At 47.6% G+C, this 19977-nt stretch overlaps 1 protein-coding gene across 1 annotated transcript in view; it reads right to left on the bottom strand.

Moving 5' to 3' along the window:
• The window catches only part of LOC122932886 (ribonuclease inhibitor-like), a 140057-nt gene that overhangs the window by 46760 nt on the left and 73320 nt on the right, over positions 1-19977 (bottom strand). Inside the window, exon 4 of the mRNA XM_044287545.1 lies at positions 19640-19810. Within this exon, the coding sequence (XP_044143480.1) occupies positions 19640-19810 (171 nt within the window). The remainder of the gene's footprint in view (positions 1-19639; positions 19811-19977) is intronic.

The following is a 19977-nucleotide window of genomic DNA, read 5'->3' as shown; positions in this document are numbered from 1 at the left end:
CGACTATCAGCACGAGCGCCATCTGAATCAATGTTTCTAACTGCTGCAGGCGGGTCTTTTCTCATCTGGTCTCCAATCAGCGACCAGCGCTCGTGTGACAGTGACGCAATCTGACCAATAGCCCTCAGTCTTAGCTAGTTCGTCAATCATACGTAGCACCAATACCTTTAAAGCATGTGCGCCTGCGCAAGAACTTTTAACTTTGTATCAACATATTAACCGCTTCTGCGCATGTCCTGCAAGCCGGGTCTCTCCATCTACACTTACCTCCCGATTCATCTCTGAGAGTCTAAGTGGGAGCGCATGCGCTAGGACTAAGAAGAAAACTCGTTCACGGAAAGAGTCCCACAGCGCATGCCCTCCGACTCAATTTCCAGCTCAAACATCAGAGTAAGGGCGCATGCGTATGTCCTCTAGGCTTTCCCTACTGTTCAAAGGTATTTCTCTTCCTGCGCATGTCCTATATCTTAGGTAATGATAGACAGTATAAATACATGCGCTTTTTAATAGAGAGTAGAGGCTCAAGCGCTAGAACTTTAAATCAATCCTATGTCTTCAAAGTATATCTTGGAATCAGCGCTACGCATATCTGCTACATGGTCATCGGTAGGCGGACTCATATCCACTATATATAGCAGTGTCTACTGACACTGCAATGTTCATTCATCTCACGGGGTTTAATCTGCGAGAGGATAATTGGTCCTTTTTTATATATTTTTTTAAACTCTGTGACTAAAGCTTAATGTGGTTAAATATTGGTCTTTTCTCTTCCTTCTGCACTATTACTTTTTCTGTGTTATATTAATGTTATAATCTAATATTCTAGGTTTTCTTCTATAATTTATGTTTCCTTTTAACTATTAGATAAATGCCGTGAATGAGAAACCTTCATTCAATCCATATGGGCTCATAGGTCCTCGTCTGTGGATCCAGCGAGCCTCACTTTGTAGGAGTTTCTTGTCCAGATGACCCCCTCTTGGTTCCATGGATATTACCCGGAGCTCTTATTACCATGTATATATTTAATATGCCGAGCTATAGGGGTATCTTTATCAGTTGTACTCAGGTGGCCTGAGATACAAAGTCTCAATTCCTGTATGGTTTTCCCTATATATAATTTGGGACATGTACGGGAGGCTATATAGAGGACGCCCTGTGTTCTGCAAGTAATGAGTTGTCTCATTTCATATTCTGTTTTATCCCCAGGGTTGATGACCTTCTTTATGCGGGGTATATACTTACAGAGGAGCGATCTCCACAGGGTGATGAGCCCGGTACCTCTCCCTTGTTTCTCCAGTCCGAGTTCTCTCCTCCGCTAGATGACTATGAACCAGCTGGTCCTTTACATTTGAGCCTCTCCTGTATGTTACAGATGGATTTGGGGTAAGTACCATACCTAGGTCTCTGTCAGATTGTATTATATGCCCGTATTTCCTGAGAATACTGTATATCTCTCCATTATATCCATCACATGTCCCCATGCATCTGATGACTTCACTGGTTTTTGGTGCTGTTATCTGTAATAAATCTTCTCCATCCACCTTTTTGGCTCTATTGTGTGCATCCTTTAGGGGTCTAGTTGGATAACCTCTCTTTCTGAACCTTTGGAACAATTGTTCACTTTCTTTGCTAAAAGAGGTCTCGTCGGAGCAGTTACGGCGCGCCACAGGTACCGGCCTGGCGGGAGACGGGTGCCCGCTATTCCAATGTAGATAGCTGTTTGTTGCAGTAGGTTTTCTGTAAACCTCTGTGACCAAGTGTCCATCTTCTACTTCCTTTATTTTTAGGTCAAGGAACACCATCTCCTTATCCTGAATTTCGTAAGTATATTTCATTCCTATGTTATTGTTATTCAGTGTCTGAGTGAATTCGTGAAATAGTGAATGGCCCCCGTCCCATAGAATGAGAATGTCGTCAATATATCTGCCCCGGAAAATAATGTGGCAGACATACGACGACAATCCTTCCGTGAATACATAATTATTTTCCCACCACCCTAAAAATACATTTGCAGACGTTGGGGCACATGACGTCCCCATCGCGGTCCCATTGATTTGTTTATAAAAGTGTCCCATAGACTGAGGGCTATTGGTCAGATTGCGTCACTGTCCCACGAGCGCTGGTCGCTGATTGGAGACCAGATGAGAAAAGAGCCGCCTGCAGCAGTTAGAAACATTGATTCAGATGGCGCTCGTGCTGATAGTCGCTCCATTCCCCCTGAAGACGCCGCAGCAGTGGTGACACATGTCGGGGGAGCTGAGGGATAAGTGTGGCAGTGACTCAGTGACCGCGTCTCAGTGCGCTGCAGACACTCAGTGCGCGGCACATAAGCGGCCGGCGAATGTATTAGAGGCAAACACCAGGGAATCTGGGGACAGGCAGACAACGCTAGACAATAGCGCTCCTCCAACTATAATATATAGGGATATAGATGAGAGATCTCACTGCTTACAGGACAGACAGTCAGAAAGCTGAGAGCTGGAAAATATCTAATCCCTAGATAAAGATAGATACAGATATAGAGGGAGTGTCTATTGGTAAAGCATCTCACTATCCCTAGCCCAGAGCCACGCCGCACTTTATTTTTAATCAATTTTCTTCCTTTCTTCCCGTTTTATACCATTTTTTTATAAAAATGAAATAAATGTTACGTTTTAAATCAGACCAGAAACAGGAGTGTGTATAGCAGAGCTGTATGTGTGTATAGCAGAGCTGTATGTGTGTATAGCAGTGCTGAGTGTGTATAGCAGAGCTATATGTGTGTATAGCAGAGCTGTATGTGTGTATAGCAGAGCTGTATGTGTGTAAAGCAGAGCTGTATGTGTGTATAGCAGAGCTGTATGTGTGTATAGCAGAGCTGTATGTGTGTATAGCAGAGCTGTATGTGTGTATAGCAGAGCTGTATGTGTGTATAGCAGAGCTGTATGTGTGTATAGCAGAGCTGTATGTGTGTAAAGCAGAGCTGTATGTGTGTATAGCAGAGCTGTATGTGTGTATAGCAGAGCTGTATGTGTGTATGGCAGAGCTGTATGTGTGTATGGCAGAGCTGTATGTGTGTATAGCAGGGATGTATGTGTGTATGGCAGTGCTGAGTGTGTATAATAGATCTGTATGTGTGTATGGCAGTGCTGAGTGTGTATAGCAGTGCTGTCTGTGTGTATAGCAGTGCTGTCTGTGTGTATAGCAGTGCTGTCTGTGTGTATGGCAGTGCTGTCTGTGTGTATAGCAGTGCTGTATGTGTGTATGGCAGTGCTGTCTGTGTGTATGGCAGTGCTGTCTGTGTGTATGGCAGTGCTGTCTGTGTGTATGGCAGTGCTGTCTGTGTGTATGGCAGTGCTGTCTGTGTATGGCAGTGCTGTGTTTATACCAGAACTGTGTGTCGCACACAAATACTTAAAAATAACCTAGCAGGAGAAGCGTCAATTTTGACGTAAATTTGTTTTCCCTTAGTCCTAACAGCAGCACAAGTGGGGGATTTGCCCCTGTGAAGCTGGTCAGGACAGGCGGAATTTTTATTGAACAAAAATCTCTGCCAAGTATCATTAATTAATTAATTGATGCCACCCCTTTATAACCCGCCCCCTGCCTGGACGGGGTTGCTTTCTTTAACAAGTAATCCACACAACCCAAAGGGTGGGAAATTTGTGTGCTGCGGTTAGGACTAAGGGAAAACAAATTTACGTCAAAATGGACGCTTCCCTTTCATCCTAACCAGCAGCACAAGTGGGGAAGTAGCAAGGACTTTACACAAATCTGGGAGGGCAAAAATCTACGTGTGAACATATATACCAACAATAATTTCTCTCAGTCTAAGGGAACGCAGCACTTAGAACAGAGTGTCCAAAGGCAGCTCCTTCTGCTCGCCTTGAATCTATACGGTAGTGAGATATAAACGTTTTCTGGGAACTCCAAGAGGCGGCAGCGCAAATCTGGTCTAAAGGAATTAATTTCCTTTCAGCATACAACGTGGATACTGCCCTGGTCAAATGGGCAGATACAAATGACGGCGGTGACAGATTTTGTGATAGAAAGGTCAAACGGATAGTGTCCTTGATCCACCTACTCAAAGTGGGCTTGGAGGCTTTAAGCCCTCTGTTTTTCCCTGAGTAGGCTAGAAGGAGATTCTCAGATCTTCTGAAGTCCACTGTTCTGTGCAAATATATTTTTAGAACCCTTAGAATGTCCAGGGTGAGTAACTTTTCCTCCTCTGGAGACGTTGGAGCAGGAGAAAACTTCGGTAATGTTATCGTCTGGTTAATATTTGCAGTGAAGGCACCTTCGGCAGAAAGGTTGGCAGGAACCTCAACAGGACCCTGTCCTGGAGGAAAGTTAGGTATGGCTCTGCCGCTCCTAGAGCTTGAAGTTCCCCAATTATTTTAGCCGAGGTAATGGCTAATAGAAAGGTGACTTTGAGACATAGGATTCTCAAGTCTACCTCCTCTAATGGCTCAAAGTGGGGAACACACAACCCTTTTAGCACTATTGCTAGATCCCAATCAGGGGTCGGTCTCAGGATGCTAGGTTTAAGTCTCTGAGCTCCTTTAAGGAACCTCCTTATTAGGTGGTCTTGAGAAATCGGCCTACCAATACATGCCGACAAAGCAGAGACGTGAGCTCTGAGCGTAGCTGGGCTTAGACCCTTGTCTAGACCATCCTGAAGGAACTGTAGGATCGCAGAGAGAGGAGGATCTGAGGGAACTACCTCTCTCTCAGTACACCATAGAATGAAAATCTTATATATCCTGGAGTATTTTTTGTTTGTGGACACGGCCCGGGAGTGCGAGATTGTTCTCAAGACCTCCACAGATAACCCTCTAGCGTCTAGAAATGACCTGTCAATCTCCAGGCTGTCAGACTGAGCCTCCTCAGATCTAGACAGGGACCTGTGTCCTGATACACTAGGTCCTGTATTAGGGGAAGTCTCCAATATGTGCCCTGGCTCATCTGCATGAGCTGGGTGAACCAAGACCTCTTTGGCCAGAATGGTATGATGGCTATCACTGAGGTCTGGTCTTGTTTGATCTTCATCAATACCCTTGGTATCATGGAAATTGGAGGGAACACATAATCCAGCCTGAACCAGAGCGTCTATCGCTACAGGGTTGTCCTCCTTGTAAAGGGAGCAGAACCTGTTCACCTTCGCGTTCAATCGAGTTGCCATCAGATCGATCTCGGGAGTACCCCAACGCTGGACAATCCGGGAAAAGATGTTCTCGTTCAATGAGCATTCCCCTGGAACGGGAAGGCCCTGACTTAGGCGATCTGCCACTACATTGAGGTCTCCTCTGATATGAACTACCACTAAGTGGGATAGGTTGGTCTCTGCCCAAGCGAGAATTAGTCCCACCTCCCTCAGGAGAGTCTGGGATCTCGTTCCTCCCTGTCTATTTAGGTAAGCCACTACTGTTGTGTTGTCAGTTGCCTGACTGCGGATGAGAGGAGCAAAATGATTGAGGGCTAGTCTGACCGCTCTCAACTCACTCAAATTGGAAGAGAGGCGTCTCTCCTGAGGACTCCAGGTACCTTGATCCCATCCACCACGAGAACATTCCTAGGGAGGCATCTGTGGTCAACGTAATCCAACGCGGTTGGATCAAGGACCTCCCATCTGTTAGGTTCCTCCACCACCTGAGTGAAGAACGGGCTTTTACAGACAGGGAGTGCATCTGGTCCAAGTCCTTTGGCTTGCGACTCCAAACCGTTAACACTTCTTCCTAGGAATGTTCTCGTGGCGGATGGGATCAACTGTGACTTGTCCCAGTTTATAAGCCAACCTAGAGTCTGCAGAGTGTGGAGAGCTTGCTGCGGAGGCGGCTTTTAGCAGCCAGTCGTCTAAATAGGGGACGACTTCTAACCCTAGAAGCCTTAAATGCGCGACAACAGGAGCCGCCACCTTTGTAAAGGTATGCGGGGCAGAGGAGATGCCGAAGGGCAACACAGCAAATTGGAAGTGCTTCACTACACCGCCTATGGTCACCGCAACTCTGAGGTATTTTTTGTGCGCTGGATAGATGGGAACATGAAGGTAAGCATCCTTCAGATCTATCGTCACCATCATATCTCCTGGGTTCAGGATGTTTATAACTGAACAAATGGTTTCCATCCGGAAACGCTTTCTTTCTGATAAAATGGTTTAAATAGCGTAGGTCGATGATCATACGCCAATCCCCTGATGGCTTTGGGACCAGAAATATGGGAGAATAAACTCCCCGACCTTGCTCGCGCGGAGGAACTTCTTCCAGTGCCCCCTTTTGTACATACCGAATCCTCCAGGACTAACTGCCTGGTGGCAGTCAAAACCCTCGTCAGGATGAACCTCTCCTGAGGTAGGGAAATAAAGTCGATCTTGTACCCTGATGTTATGACTTCTAACACCCATGGGTCTGGAATTTTTTGATTCCCAAAAACTTGAAATAAACTTAAACGACCTCTAACTGGAGGAATGAACTGAGGGTTTGGGGCTGTAGCAGCGGGTGGGGACGGGAAGCCGTCGGACTGCTGAGAGACATGGTTCAGCCCTGCGTTTCCACGACGCGGCCTCTACCTCTTTTATTTCCTTCAGGGCGCCTCTGGGTCCTGTCTCCCCTCTGGAACCTTGCTGGTCTACCTCTTCCTCGACCCCGAAAGGACTGCTGAGGAAGGGACTTCCCCTTTTTATCAGCGAGGTCCTCCATTAAGCGATCCAGCTCCGAACCGAATAGCCTGCCTGGCTCATAGAGAAGGGAGCAGAGGATGAATTTTGACATGTTGTCTGCTACCCATGGCTTCAGCCACAGGGGACGTCTACTGGCCGAAGAAAGTGCCATAGATTTTGCAGCTAATTTTAGCTGCTGCTGGGATGCATCAGCCAAAAAAATCTATCCCTAACAAAAGGGTCTTGAACTGGTCTAGGATATCTTCTCTGGCAACCCCCGAATCCAGATCAGACTGGATTCTGAGTGTGCGGGCGCGGACGAAATTTGAGACTTCACTGCCGGCGATAGCCACAGAGCAGTGTCGTTACGTCTGAGCGAGCATTCTGCTCGTCTGTCTAGGGGGTCTTTTAAATTACTTCCATCATCAGAGGGAACAAAAGTTCTCCTGGAGAGCTTAGATATTGCCATATCTACTTTAGGAGGCGGAAACCAACCCTGCGAATCTTCCTCCTGCAGGGGAAACATTAATTTAAATCTTTTAGTCAGGACCGGACCTTTTTCCGGGTGTTTCCATTCTAAGGGTACTTTCACACTTGCGGCAGGACGGATCCGACAGGCTGTTCACCATGTCTGATCCATCCTGCGGCTATTTCGCCGTGCCCGCGGACCGCCGTGCAGCGCCGTGTAGTCAATGGGGACGGAGCGGCGGTCCGCGGGCACGGCGAAATAGCCGCAGGACGGATCCGACATGGTGAACAGCCTGTCGGATCTGTCCTGCCGCTAGTGTGAAACTAGCCTAAGGCCATCAGTTTTTTCAAAGACTCGTCCACTTTGAAGGTCCTGGGCCCCCTAGAGGTGGATTGTGGAGCTTCCCCATGCTCAACATCCTGGTCCCTTGACCTGATGGAGAAACCTCTGAGTTTTTTCGGCCGGGAAAAGAAATGGCGCGTCCTCATCTTCAGAGGAAGAATCATCTTCTAAGGAGACGACTTCTTCTAACATGGGGACTGGCTCCGGAGAGGCCTCTCTAGGTCTCTTATTAGAAACCGCGCCTTTTATCTGCGCGACGGAGGTGTCTATGAATTCTTTCATCCAGGAGAACATCTCCACCATAGTAGGTTCTGGATTCACAGGTCTGGGTCGACAACCTGGACAGCGGTGGAACTCATATCCATCAGGTAGGGGGGTGCTACAGTTAGAACAAGCCAGATGTCTCTGCTTGTGTGTAGACTTCCCCAGGAATAATAATAATACAGTTAATATAGGTGCAATTCACCTCGCTTTATGACAAAAAATGACCTCCACCCTACCAAGAGAGGGCATAGAGGGATCTGGATTGGTCGACATGCTGGAGAGAGATAAACACCACTCGATCCACAGGTCAGTTGCACACAAGACTGAGTGCAACTCTGACATCTAGCACCTGGAGGTTTAAATAAGGCGGTAGGACACGCCACCGCCAGCCATGCCCCCCCTCCCCCCAGCCCTCGGAGGTAACTGAGAATCTGTTAGATTTTTATCAAACTAAGGGTACCCCCAGTGTAATATTCTGTGCCGCTGAGGGTAAGAACCCCAGTGGACTCAGCCTCTTGTTTTATTATTATCGGAGCGCACGAACGGCGTCCGAGACCAGAAGTGATGCAAAAGACGCACTTCCGGTATTACGAGAATGGCAGAGGGAGGCAGAGTAAGAGCGCATGCCGCACTAGCGTCCGAAAGCGCATGGCAAGGCTATAAGCACCGGAGGGGGAAGGGAAAAGAGGGAAGGGGAAAGAGAAGACGTCCGAAGCTAACGGTCCTCATTATCCTGGCCGGATCCATCGTCTGCAGCGGCCGGCAGAGGACCTGTAAAACAAACTAATACACTTCACCCTACAAGGGGAGAACTGAAGGGAGTTTATCCTGTCCATTTCCAGTCCACGGGACAGAACAAAAGCAACCCCGTCCAGACAGGGGGCGGGTTATATAGGGGTGGCATCAATTAATTAATGATACTTGGCAGAGATATTTGTTCAATAAAAATTCCGCCTGTCCTGACCAGCTTCACAGGGGCAAATCCCCCACTTGTGCTGCTGGTTAGGACGAAAGGGAAGCAGCGTGGCCGGACACCACAGAGCAGTGACAGGAGACACATTTCTTTGGAGGTACATTAATGAGGGGACCACATGCACCATCGCTGGTTGTTACACCTGAAGTTCTGGACCTCGACGCCTCCACTTCACTAAACCACATTCCCTTCATAGAGGATCTAGAAAATACGTTTTCTTATTTTCCGTTGTCTAAACCTGGTGTGCGTCTTATAAAGGGAAAATCCAGTATATGGCATATAATCCTATATATTGTGTAGATGATAATACCGCCATACTGTGGTCACATGACTCGCTGCTCATGTAATACTAATAGATGGATGTGTCCACCCTCGTGTGAAGGTCTCCAGTTTCTCATTATATCAATATCAGAAAATGTCAGGAAAACCCTCGGCAGCCGCAGGTCACCTGACAACCACTAGGTGGCGCCCACAGACTCATGTAGCAGGAGATATCATCTCACTGAGAGCCCTGTCACCTGTCTGAGCCGTATATTATACCTATACTACAATATAAAGTACCGCCACATACTGCACTCGTCATGCCACATCACAGTGTGGCGCATCAGAAGCTTTAACCCCTTCAGGACCAGCCTAATAGAGTCCACCATCAGACAGGGGAGGGAAAAATCTCCAGAACTAGAGTGTGCCCCCCAACACATTGGGGGGCACACTCTAGTTCTGGGGTTTCTTTTCTTCCCTCCCCTGTCTGATGGTGGACACATTTCAGGCCAGGGCGCAGGGCGTGTGCTGTAATTAGTGAGAGTCTGATCATCTGAAGTTAAAAAGAGATGCCAGCAGTGATAAGGAGGGCGCCCCTTCCTTCTTTTGGGGGGCACACTATTATATGACAGACATAAAGGTACTTTTACACTTGCGGCAGGACGGATCCGGCAGGCTGTTCAGCCTGTCGGATCCGCCCTGCCGCTATTTCGCTGGACCGCTACTCCGTCCCTATTGACTATAATGTCTAATATCCCCCAGCCCCCCACCACACACACACTTTATCTTTAAATACAATTACTAATTATTATTTTTTTCCAATTCTTCATGTTTCAGATTGGCCACTTTATCAGTTACTGAATGGTTTTCAATTTGGAATTAAAAGGTTCATATACTTATTTGTTTTTCCTCTGACTTTTCTATGCTCGTGGCGGTGGGAGATCTAGGATGGGTGTTTGCGTGGGAGCTCTGGAAGGGGTGGTGGGAGGCCCGATATGTGGGGGAGGGGGGGCCCATAATATTTTTTTGCTATGGGGCCCATGCATTTCTAGCTACGCCCCTGGCGGCAGCTGTATGATATGTCCATGTCCTAGAAATCCAGAACCCTGAGTGTCCTCACTTTATGGCATGTCATAAATCAGTGATGATGGCAGCACATGAATGTACAATAGTCATAAAGCTGGAGGAACTTGTGTCAGCGTCATCAGCTGCTGAGAGCTCTCCTTCCTCCATCATCTGTGGCCCTCAGTCTGTGGCCCCCATTCTCCTTCCTCTACCATCTATTGTGGCCCTCAGTCTGTCAGGGATCTCAAGTCTCCCAGAGGTTCAGGGAGTCTCCCACATGTCAGATAGCCTCCCTGACACCCACATGTCAGATAGCAGAGCAGAGAGATAAGAGAAGTGATAGGACAGAGTTTAGATTACAGGTTGAATTAACCCTTTAGGGTCAAATTGGCTTCTCAAGGAGATATATATGTTAAAGGCATCCCTTCTGTCTCATTCAGTAGCTATATAACTATTGAGAGAGATGCATTTAAAAAAAAATACATTTACACATTTAACCCTCCATTTTAATTTATATTATTTACCCCAGTGTTAAATTCACACCCCCTGGATGCTTTAATCATATATATAAATATGATAATTTGGTGCAGGGTAATGAGCCTGGTCCTCCACACCATAGAGCAAAGTGTGCAGATACTTCATATGTTTGGAAAATGTAATAAAAAGTTAGTGAAAAAAAAAACAAAAAAAAAAACTCCCTGAGATAAGAAGTGCACCTCCCTGAAATGAGTTTTTGCAGGTTGGGATGTCTGGTCTGTGGTACCTATGGCCTCCATTCTCCTTCCTCCACCATCTATTGTGGCCCTCAGTCTGTAGCCCCGTGTCCTCTATTCTCCTTCTTCTACCATCTATTGTGGTCCCTGTGGCCTTCATTTTCCTTCCTCCGCTATCTATTTTGGTCTTTGTGGCCTTCATTCTCCTTGCTCCATCATCTATTGTGGTCCCTGTGGCCTCCTTTCTCCTTCCTCTATCTGGCCTTCAGTCTGTAGCCTCCATTCTTCTTCCTTCACCATCTATTTTAGGCCCTCAGTCTCCGTCTTCCAACATCTATTGTGGTCCCTCTGGCCTCCATTCTCCTTCCTCCACCATCTATTTAGCCCTCAGTCTGTGGCCTCCATTCTCCTTCCTCCACCATCTATTGGGGTCCCTGTGGCCTCCAGTCTCCTTCCTCCGCCATCTATTGTGGTCCTTTGGTCCTTGTGGCCTCCAGTCTCCTTCCTCTGCCATCTATTGTGGTCCTTTGGTCCTTGTGGCCTCCAGTCTCCTTCCTCCGCCATCTATTGTGGTCCTTTGGTCCTTGTGGCCTCCATTCTCCTTCCTCCGCTATCTATTGTGGCCCTCAGTCTCCTTCCTCCACCATCTATTGAGGCCCTCAGTCTCCTTCCTCCACCATCTATTGTGGCCTTCAGTCTGTGTCCTCCATTCTCCTTTCTCCACCATCTATTGTGGTCCCTGTGGCCTCCATTCTCCTTCAACCACCATCTATTGGGGACCCTGTGGCCTCCATTCTTCTTCCTCCACCATCTGTTGTGGCCCTCAGTCTGTGGCCTCCATTCTCATTTCTCCACCATCTAATGTGGCCCTCAATTCTCCTTCCTCCACCATCTATTGTGGCCCCTGTGGCCCCCATTCCCCCCCTCACATTACTACAGGACACATGTGGCCCTCGCTCAGTCAGTTATTTGGGGGATGGATTATTAGGAGACATTACACTACATTCAGGGTTTCTCTGGATTCTGCTGGTATTGATTATTACTTATTGATAACGAGCAGTAATCGTCTCCATTCTGAGTAAATTACAGCCGGGGTCATCAGTAATAATACCGCCATACAGCTGTAATGTAGCACAGGCAGAGATGAGCGCTCTATGGCGGTAAGGGCTCATGTACATATTACAGCTCTGTATAACCTGGGAGTTGCTCAGACCCATAATCCGCCCCATAGAAGCAGATGTGTCCTTCCTGTCCCTCCAGATGTCTCTCAGGACATATGACACCTCCACCATGTGGAGGCACAAGGCAGGTTCTGATGAGGTCAGTCCAGGAACACTTACCTGTGTGTTATCCGGGGAGGGGGTCACTGCTCCCCAGGGCCGGTGCAAGGATTTTTGCCGCCCTAGGCAAGATAAAAATTGCCGACCCCTTCCTTATCAGATGATCTGCCCATATCATGACATCACATATGTTCCACCCCTTTCTCAGCTTTTAAATTAAAAGAACTGCTATGTTTCCCTTAGGGTTAATCCAGCTTCTTGTAGCTGTCTCTTTTTGCGGAACGGAATTGCGGACCTATACATTTCTATGGGATCCGCAATTCCGATCCTGAAAAAAATATAACATGTCCTATTCTTGTCCGCAATAGCGGACAAGAATAGGCATATTCTCTTAGTGCCCGCAAAATGCGGAACGCACATTGCTGCTGTCCGTGTTTTGTGGATCCGCAAAACACACATGGATGTGTGAATGGACCCTAAATGTGAGGTAAATTAGTTTCCAATGTAGCATTAATAACTAAACAATTACATAATAAACATATTGCATTGTCTACTGATCACCAGGACAATAAGATGATCTGGTCTCTGGCTGCAGTCTGGCTCTGGGGACTCCCTTGTCACTCTCTTCTCCCCCCCCCCCCCTTGTCACTCTCATTCCAGCCCCCCCCCCTCCCTTGTCACTCTCATTCCAGCCCCCCCCCTTCCTTGTCACTCTCATTCCAGCCCCCTTCCTTGTCACTCTCATTGCAGCCTCCCCCCTTCCTTTTCACTCTCATTGCAGCCTCCCCCCTTCCTTGTCACTCTCATTGCAGCCCCCCCTTCCTTGTCACTCTCATTGCAGCCCCCCCTTCCTTGTCACTCTCATTGCAGCCCCCCCTTCCTTGTCACTCTCATTGCAGCCCCCCCTTCCTTGTCACTCTCATTGCAGCCCCCCCTTTTTTGTTACTCTCATTGCAGCCCCCCTTCCTTGTCACTCTCATTGCAGCCCCCCCTTTCTTGTCACTCTCATTGCAGCATCCCCCCTTCCTTGTCACTCTCATTGCAGCCGCCCCCTTCCTTGTCACTCTCATTGCAGCCTCCCCCCTTCCTTGTCACTCTCATTGCAGCCCCCCCTTCCTTGTCACTCTCATTGCAGCCCCCCCTTCCTTGTCACTCTCATTGCAGACCCCTTCCTTGTCACTCTCATTGCAGCCCCCCCCCTTCCTTGTCACTCTCATTGCAGCCCCCCCCCCTTCCTTTTCACTCTCATTGCAGCCTCCCCCCTTCCTTGTCACTCTCATTGCAGCCCCCCCCTTCCTTGTCACTCTCATTGCAGAACCCCCTTCCTTGTCACTCTCATTGCAGCCCCCCCTTCCTTGTCACTCTCATTGCAGCCCCCTCCTTCCTTTTCACTCTCATTGCAGCCCCCCCTTCCTTGTCACTCTCATTGCAGCCCCCCCTTCCTTGTCACTCTCATTGCAGCCCCCCCTTCCTTGTCACTCTCATTGCAGCCCCCCCTTCCTTGTCACTCTCATTGCAGCCCCCCCTTCCTTGTCACTCTCATTGCAGCCCCCCCTTCCTTGTCACTCTCATTGCAGCCCCCCCCCCTTCCTTGTCACTCTCATTGCAGCCCCCTTTCTTGTTACTCTCATTGCAGCCCCCCCTTCCTTGTCACTCTCATTGCAGCCCCCCCTTTCTTGTCACTCTCATTGCAGCCTCCCCCCTTCCTTGTCACTCTCATTGCAGCCCCTCCCCCCGTCACCTCTAATGTAGCGTGGCCGAGCTCTGTTCGGTCCGCGGTACAGGAGCATTTGTTTCCTGTACCCGGCCGGACTGAAAGGAAGTACACACTAAGTGAGCACTTCCTGTCAGTCCGGCCGGGCACAGGAAACAAAAGCTCCTGTACCTCGGACCGAACAGAGCTCGGCCACGGACAACACAGAGCAGACACAGAATGACAGCAGGCGCAGGCAGGCTGCGCAGCACTGAGCCGGTGGCCGGAGATTCTTTAGAGCGGCAAGCGCTCAGCCGCTCAGGAGGCGCAGCATGAGGGGCGCCGCCGGCCGGCCGAACTTATATAACCAACTAATTTTTTATTTATTTTATTTATTTATTTTTTACACTGCAACGGGCGCCCCCTGCTAAATGGCGCCCTAGGCGACTGCCCTGCTGCTCCCATTATGTGTTATACAGCGGGGGCAGGTATTACTGATAGCGCTGCTCTTCTCAGACATGAAGAACATTACTGATTGTGTTTTCATCAAATGATGTGTTAAAGGGATCATCAGAACCTTTATGTTATCATATAGGGGTCTGCTGAAGAAGGTAAAGGGGTTATCCAGGAACTGGATATTGATGTCCCCAGGACATGTCATTAATATGAGATCTGTGGGGGTCCGACTCCTGGCACCTCCCAGCTGTACTCACCGGAGCTCAGGAGAGCGCTGCCACCTCCTCACAGCTCACCAAGTACAGAGCAGTACAGTGTATAGCGGATGTGTTTGGTATTACAGAGCAGTACAGTGTATAGTGGATGTGTTTGGTATTACAGAGCAGTACAGTGTATAGCAGATGTGTTTGGTAATACAGAGCAGTACAGTGTATAGTAGATGTGTTTGGTATTACAGAGCAGTACAGTGTATAGCGGATGTGTTTAGTATTACAGAGCAGTACAGTGTATAGTAGATGTGTTTGGTATTACAGAGCAGTACAGTGTATAGTGGATGTGTTTGGTATTACAGAGCAGTACAGTGTATAGCGGATGTGTTTAGTATTACAGAGCAGTACAGTGTATAGTAGATGTGTTTGGTATTACAGAGCAGTACAGTGTATAGCGGATGTGTTTAGTATTACAGAGCAGTACAGTGTATAGTGGATGTGTTTGGTATTACAGAGCAGTACAGTGTATGGCGGATGTGTTTGGTATTACAGAGCAGTACAGTGTATAGTGGATGTGTTTGGTATTACAGAGCAGTACAGTGTATAGCGGATGTGTTTGGTATTACAGAGCAGTACAGTGTATAGCAGATGTGTTTGGTATTACAGAGCAGTACAGTGTATAGCGGATGTGTTTGGTATTACAGAGCAGTACAGTGTATAGCGGATGTGTTTGGTATTACAGAGCAGTACAGTGTATGGCGGATGTGTTTGGTATTACACAGCAGTACAGTGTATAGAGGATGTGTTTGGTATTACAGAGCAGTACAGTGTATAGTGGATGTGTTTGGTATTACAGAGCAGTACAGTGTATAGAGGATGTGTTTGGTATTAGAGCAGTACAGTGTATAGTGGATGTGTTTAGTGTTACAGAGCAGTACAGTGTATAGCGGATGTGATTGGTATTACAGGGCAGTACAGCGTATAGCGGATGTGTTTGGTATTACAGAGCATTACAGTGTATAGTGGATGTGTTTGGTATTACAGAACAGTACAGTGTACAGTGGATGTTTGGTATTACAGAGCAGTACAGTGTATAGTGGATGTGATTGGTATTACAGAGCAGTACAGTGTATAGTGGATGTGTTTGGTATTACAGAACAGTACAGTGTACAGTGGATGTTTGGTATTACAGTGGGTGGGGGAGGGGATGTGCCGGCAGACCCATCATATTTACCATTTTCTATGCCTGTTTCAGTGGCTCAGTAGCGGTCTTACACTTAGCACTGGCGATGGATGCCCAGAAGTTAAGGAGAGGCCGGCGCTTATTCATAACTTCGACGGATTTACAGCCAGTTTACGGCTTTATTTACATTAATAATAGAACCCATGATTAGGGATTATTCTGGATTACAGTGGAACTATACCTACTATACATGAAAAATGGAAGTTCTTTGTGCACATATTTATCATACGTGTGTTGGGCCCATCTACCGGCGTCAAGGTGGCTTCTGCAGATAGGTACCTAACACTAACAGAACTGCCTCTCCTGGGCCTGACCTAAGCCTGTTAGGGTGAGCTGCCGGCATGCTAGCCTTATGGATGTGCACCTGTGACTTTGGATGTGCTAGGCTAAACTTTCTTGTAGGGCTGTATTAAGAAAGGCGTGGAAAACGCCGGTCTTAATAAATTGGCGCCTAAGTGCTCACCCAGCGCCGCTGCCTCTTTAAGCACCTGACAGGCAGGGTGTCGCCGGCCCCCACCAGTCAGATATTGTTCCTGAGGACAGGCCATCAATATCAAAGTCCCAGAGAAGACATTTACAATGCAGATACTTTTCAGCAGTTCTCTCCTATGACCGGGACCACATCACTGAAAATCAGACTTACCGTATTTGACAATTTATAAGACGCCCTTTTAGTAAGAAAAAAATCTTGCTAAAAGTGTCTTATAAACAGCAGTCAGGGAGATCCAGCACGGCCAGACCCTGACTGCTTCATTAGTGATCAGGCAGAGCGCACATACAGATCTGCCTGATCAGTGAGAGAGTCGGCAGGCAGGAGAACCATCCGTTCAGTGCATGCGGGAGGAAGGTCCTACACTGTACTGAAAGGAGATGAAGACTACAGCTTAAAGACCTTTGATGATGTCATCAATAGGAGGAGCCAGAGCAGGAAGACTGTACAGCCGACACTGGTGTAGGGAGATGTGAGTTTTCAGTAAAGATGCTAAGTGTGTATGTGTAGCAGAGCTGCGTCCAGACCAGAAGTGATGCAAAAGACGCACTTCCGGTATAACGAGAATGGCAGAGGGAGGCAGAGTAAGAGCGCATGCCGCACTAGCGTCCGAAAGCGCAGGGCAAGGTTATAAGCACCGGAGGGGGGAGGGAAAAGAGGGAAGGGGAAAGAGAAGACATCTGAAGCGAACGGTCCTCATTATCCTGGCCGGATCCATCGTCTGCAGCGACAGGCAGCGGACCTGTAAAACAAACTAATACACTTCACCCTACAAGGGGAGAACTGAAGGGAGTTTATCCTGTCCATTTCCATTCCACAGGACAGAAAAAAAAGCAACCCCGTCCAGACAGGGGGCGGGTTATATAGGGGGGGGGGCATCAATTAATTAATGATACTTGGCAGAGATATTTGTTCAATAAAAATTCCGCCTGTCCTGACCAGCTTCACAGGGGCAAATCCCCCACTTGTGCTGCTGGTTAGGACGAAAGGGAAGCAGCGTGGCCGGACCCCACAGAGCAGTGACAGGAGACACATTTATTTGCAGGTACATTGATGAGGGGACCACATGCACCATCGCTGGTTGTTACACCTGAAGTTCCGGACCTCAACGCCTCCACTTCACTAAACCACATTCCCTTCATAGAGGATCTAGAAAATACGTTTTCTTATTTTCCGTTGTCTAAACCTGGGGTGCGTCTTATAAAGGGAAAATCCTGTATATGACATATAATACTATATATTGTGTAGATGATAATACCGCCATACTGTGGTCACATGACTCGCTGCTCATGTAATACTAATAGATGGATGTGTCCACCCTCGTGTGAAGGTCTCCAGTTTCTCATTATATCAATGTCAGGAAAACCCTCGGCAGCCGCAGGTCACCTGACAGCCACTAGGTGGCGCACACAGACTCATGTAGCAGGAGATATCATCTCACTGAGAGCCCTGTCACCTGTCTGAGCCGTATATTATACCTGTACTACAATATAAAGTACCGCCACATACTGCACTCGTCATGTCACATCACAGTGTGGCACATCAGAAGCTTTAACCCCTTCAGGACCAGCCTAATAGAGGAAATGATGGGGCACTAATAGTGATACAGATGAAGAGAAGCGTTCTCTACTGGAGCCCGATATGTGATGATGTCACGTGTGGTTATAGACGTGGCACAATGTAGGTTGTAATGTGCGGCTTTATACTGTGACACGTGGCAGGCGGACAGCGCGCAGAATGCTGCTGAAGCCTCCAGCTTTACATGCCGATACATACGAGGTGAGATCCCAGGCGGCCACAAACTGCAATCTGCAGCGCCCTCCAGAGGCCGCGGTCACACACAGCTTTTACTGGTGTTTTCTGAGGTTTGGTGATTTTTGCAGTAAAGGTCTATGGAAAGTATCAGACAGAAGAGTTTTATTCCTGGAGTTTTTCTAATTATGTGTTTTTTCTGCCTCTTTTCAGCAGCGCGGCGTGCTGGAGATCTGGCGGTTTTACATCTTTCACTATAGAGGAAAAACATTTCACAGACGTCCAGAAAGAAACGCGGCTGAAAACGGACAAAATCTGTTCTGTCACCTGCTGATGTCGCTGCGTTTTTTAGTTTTTTTTAGTGACTACTTATAAAACATGTAAAACATTTCTGAAGTGCGGCTGAGTTCTGACCCCGTACGGGCTGATTAACACGCCAGTGATCTGTCCGTGTCCTCCGTGGACCGCTCACGTGTCCATAGATTTCCCTGTGTTTCCTCATATACCCTTGTCTGTCCACACCCCGCGGGTCAGTGCAGGAACGGAGACATACAGAACTCCGTATAGTCGCCATATAAACCGCAGGCGCCATCGCGTTCTGTCTGTTCTCATCCACTGCATAGAAAGTGCATTACAGTTACTATTACAGTTACAAGAGAAAAAACTAAAAAATCTTAAAAAAATACAAATTCTAATCTCCCCCTTTCCCAATTTTACATCGAAAAATAAAGAATAAAAAATAAACATAATTGGTGTCGCCGCATCCGAAAATGTCCGAACTATTAAAATGTACAAGTGATTGTCCCGCACAGCGATCGCTGGTTTTGGTCACTTCACCCCCCGAAAATAATAAGAAAATAAAAAGATCAAAAAGTTATTTGTGACCCAAAATGGCAGCAATAAAAACTACAGCTCGCCCGGCAAAAACCCGCCTCCGCCCTGTAGATGGAGATAGAAAGCGGCCATGGGGTCCGGATACGGCCGGGAAGGACATTCAGATTTATCAAAGGTTTTTATTACTTTAAAAATAGTAAAATATAAAAGAAACCATATAAATGTGGTATTGCTGTAATTGTACCGATCCTCAGGATAGGGGCGTCAGGTCAGTTTTGGCGCACCGGCAACACCGTAAAAAAACAACACAAAAAATGGAGGAATGTTTTCCGGTGTTTTCAATACAAGTTCTGGTAAATTAAATGGAGCCATTAAACCTCCATCTTGCGCCTCATGCACACGACCGTAGTCTCAGTCTGCAGCCGATCTGCGGATCTGATGTAGACCCAGTAATCTCATCGGGGCCACAAGACGTGCGGACATTACACCGTGTGCCCCCCACACCCTGAAGTCTGTCCTGTGGTCTCGGAAAACATAAAACGTCCTATTCTTCTCCATTTCGAGGACAGGAATAGAACTTTTCTCTACACGGACCGCAAAATACAGCAGCGCATGAAGCCCTCAGACGGCAACGTGAACGGAAAAGTAAGAACGTTCTGGTTCTTAGAAGTCGGGAAAAAAGGGGAAATCTCAGTGATGTGGAGAGAAGATGATAAATCTGCTGCAGATGACGCTTCTATACAGACTGTGCCGCCATCAGGGGCGCAGGTAAGGGGGGCGGTGGCCGCTGACACCACTAGACCTGGGGCATTAGTCAGACATTAGTAGACGTCACATATCAAGGAGCGGTCAGCAGTTTATCTCATAGACATAACAATGGTGCGGAGCATAAAATAGAATAAGCTCCATGTATAACGTGTGCCCCACATGTCTCCGTCCTGTACACATCTCTTATACTCACTCTAATGTCTCTATCCTGCCGGCCGGACTGGACAGAGCCTCCGTCAAGTCACTGAAGTGAGGACCAGACAGACGGTTACCATACAGGTCCAGTATCTTCAGGGACTGGTTATTCCTTATTACAGATGCCAACTGGATGCAGAAAGTGTCTCGTAGATCATTATTACCCAATCTGTAAGAATAAGATAATGAGATGTGGGTGAGGCGTCCACAGAGCGTTAGTATAAAGTCTGTAGATTGTGACTGTGGAGAGAAAATGTCCCCGGCTGTTAGTAAAATCCATAAATGTCATCACTAGAAGCCGCCTCTTGTGTGTGGTGGATGTCAGGAATGGCGGCA

This window comes from Bufo gargarizans, chromosome 3 (assembly GCF_014858855.1).
Source record: "Bufo gargarizans isolate SCDJY-AF-19 chromosome 3, ASM1485885v1, whole genome shotgun sequence".
In the NCBI taxonomy this organism is placed as follows: domain Eukaryota; kingdom Metazoa; phylum Chordata; class Amphibia; order Anura; family Bufonidae; genus Bufo; species Bufo gargarizans.
Note: the sequence above shows the minus strand (reverse complement) of the source record. Positions and strands in the feature narration are given on the sequence as shown.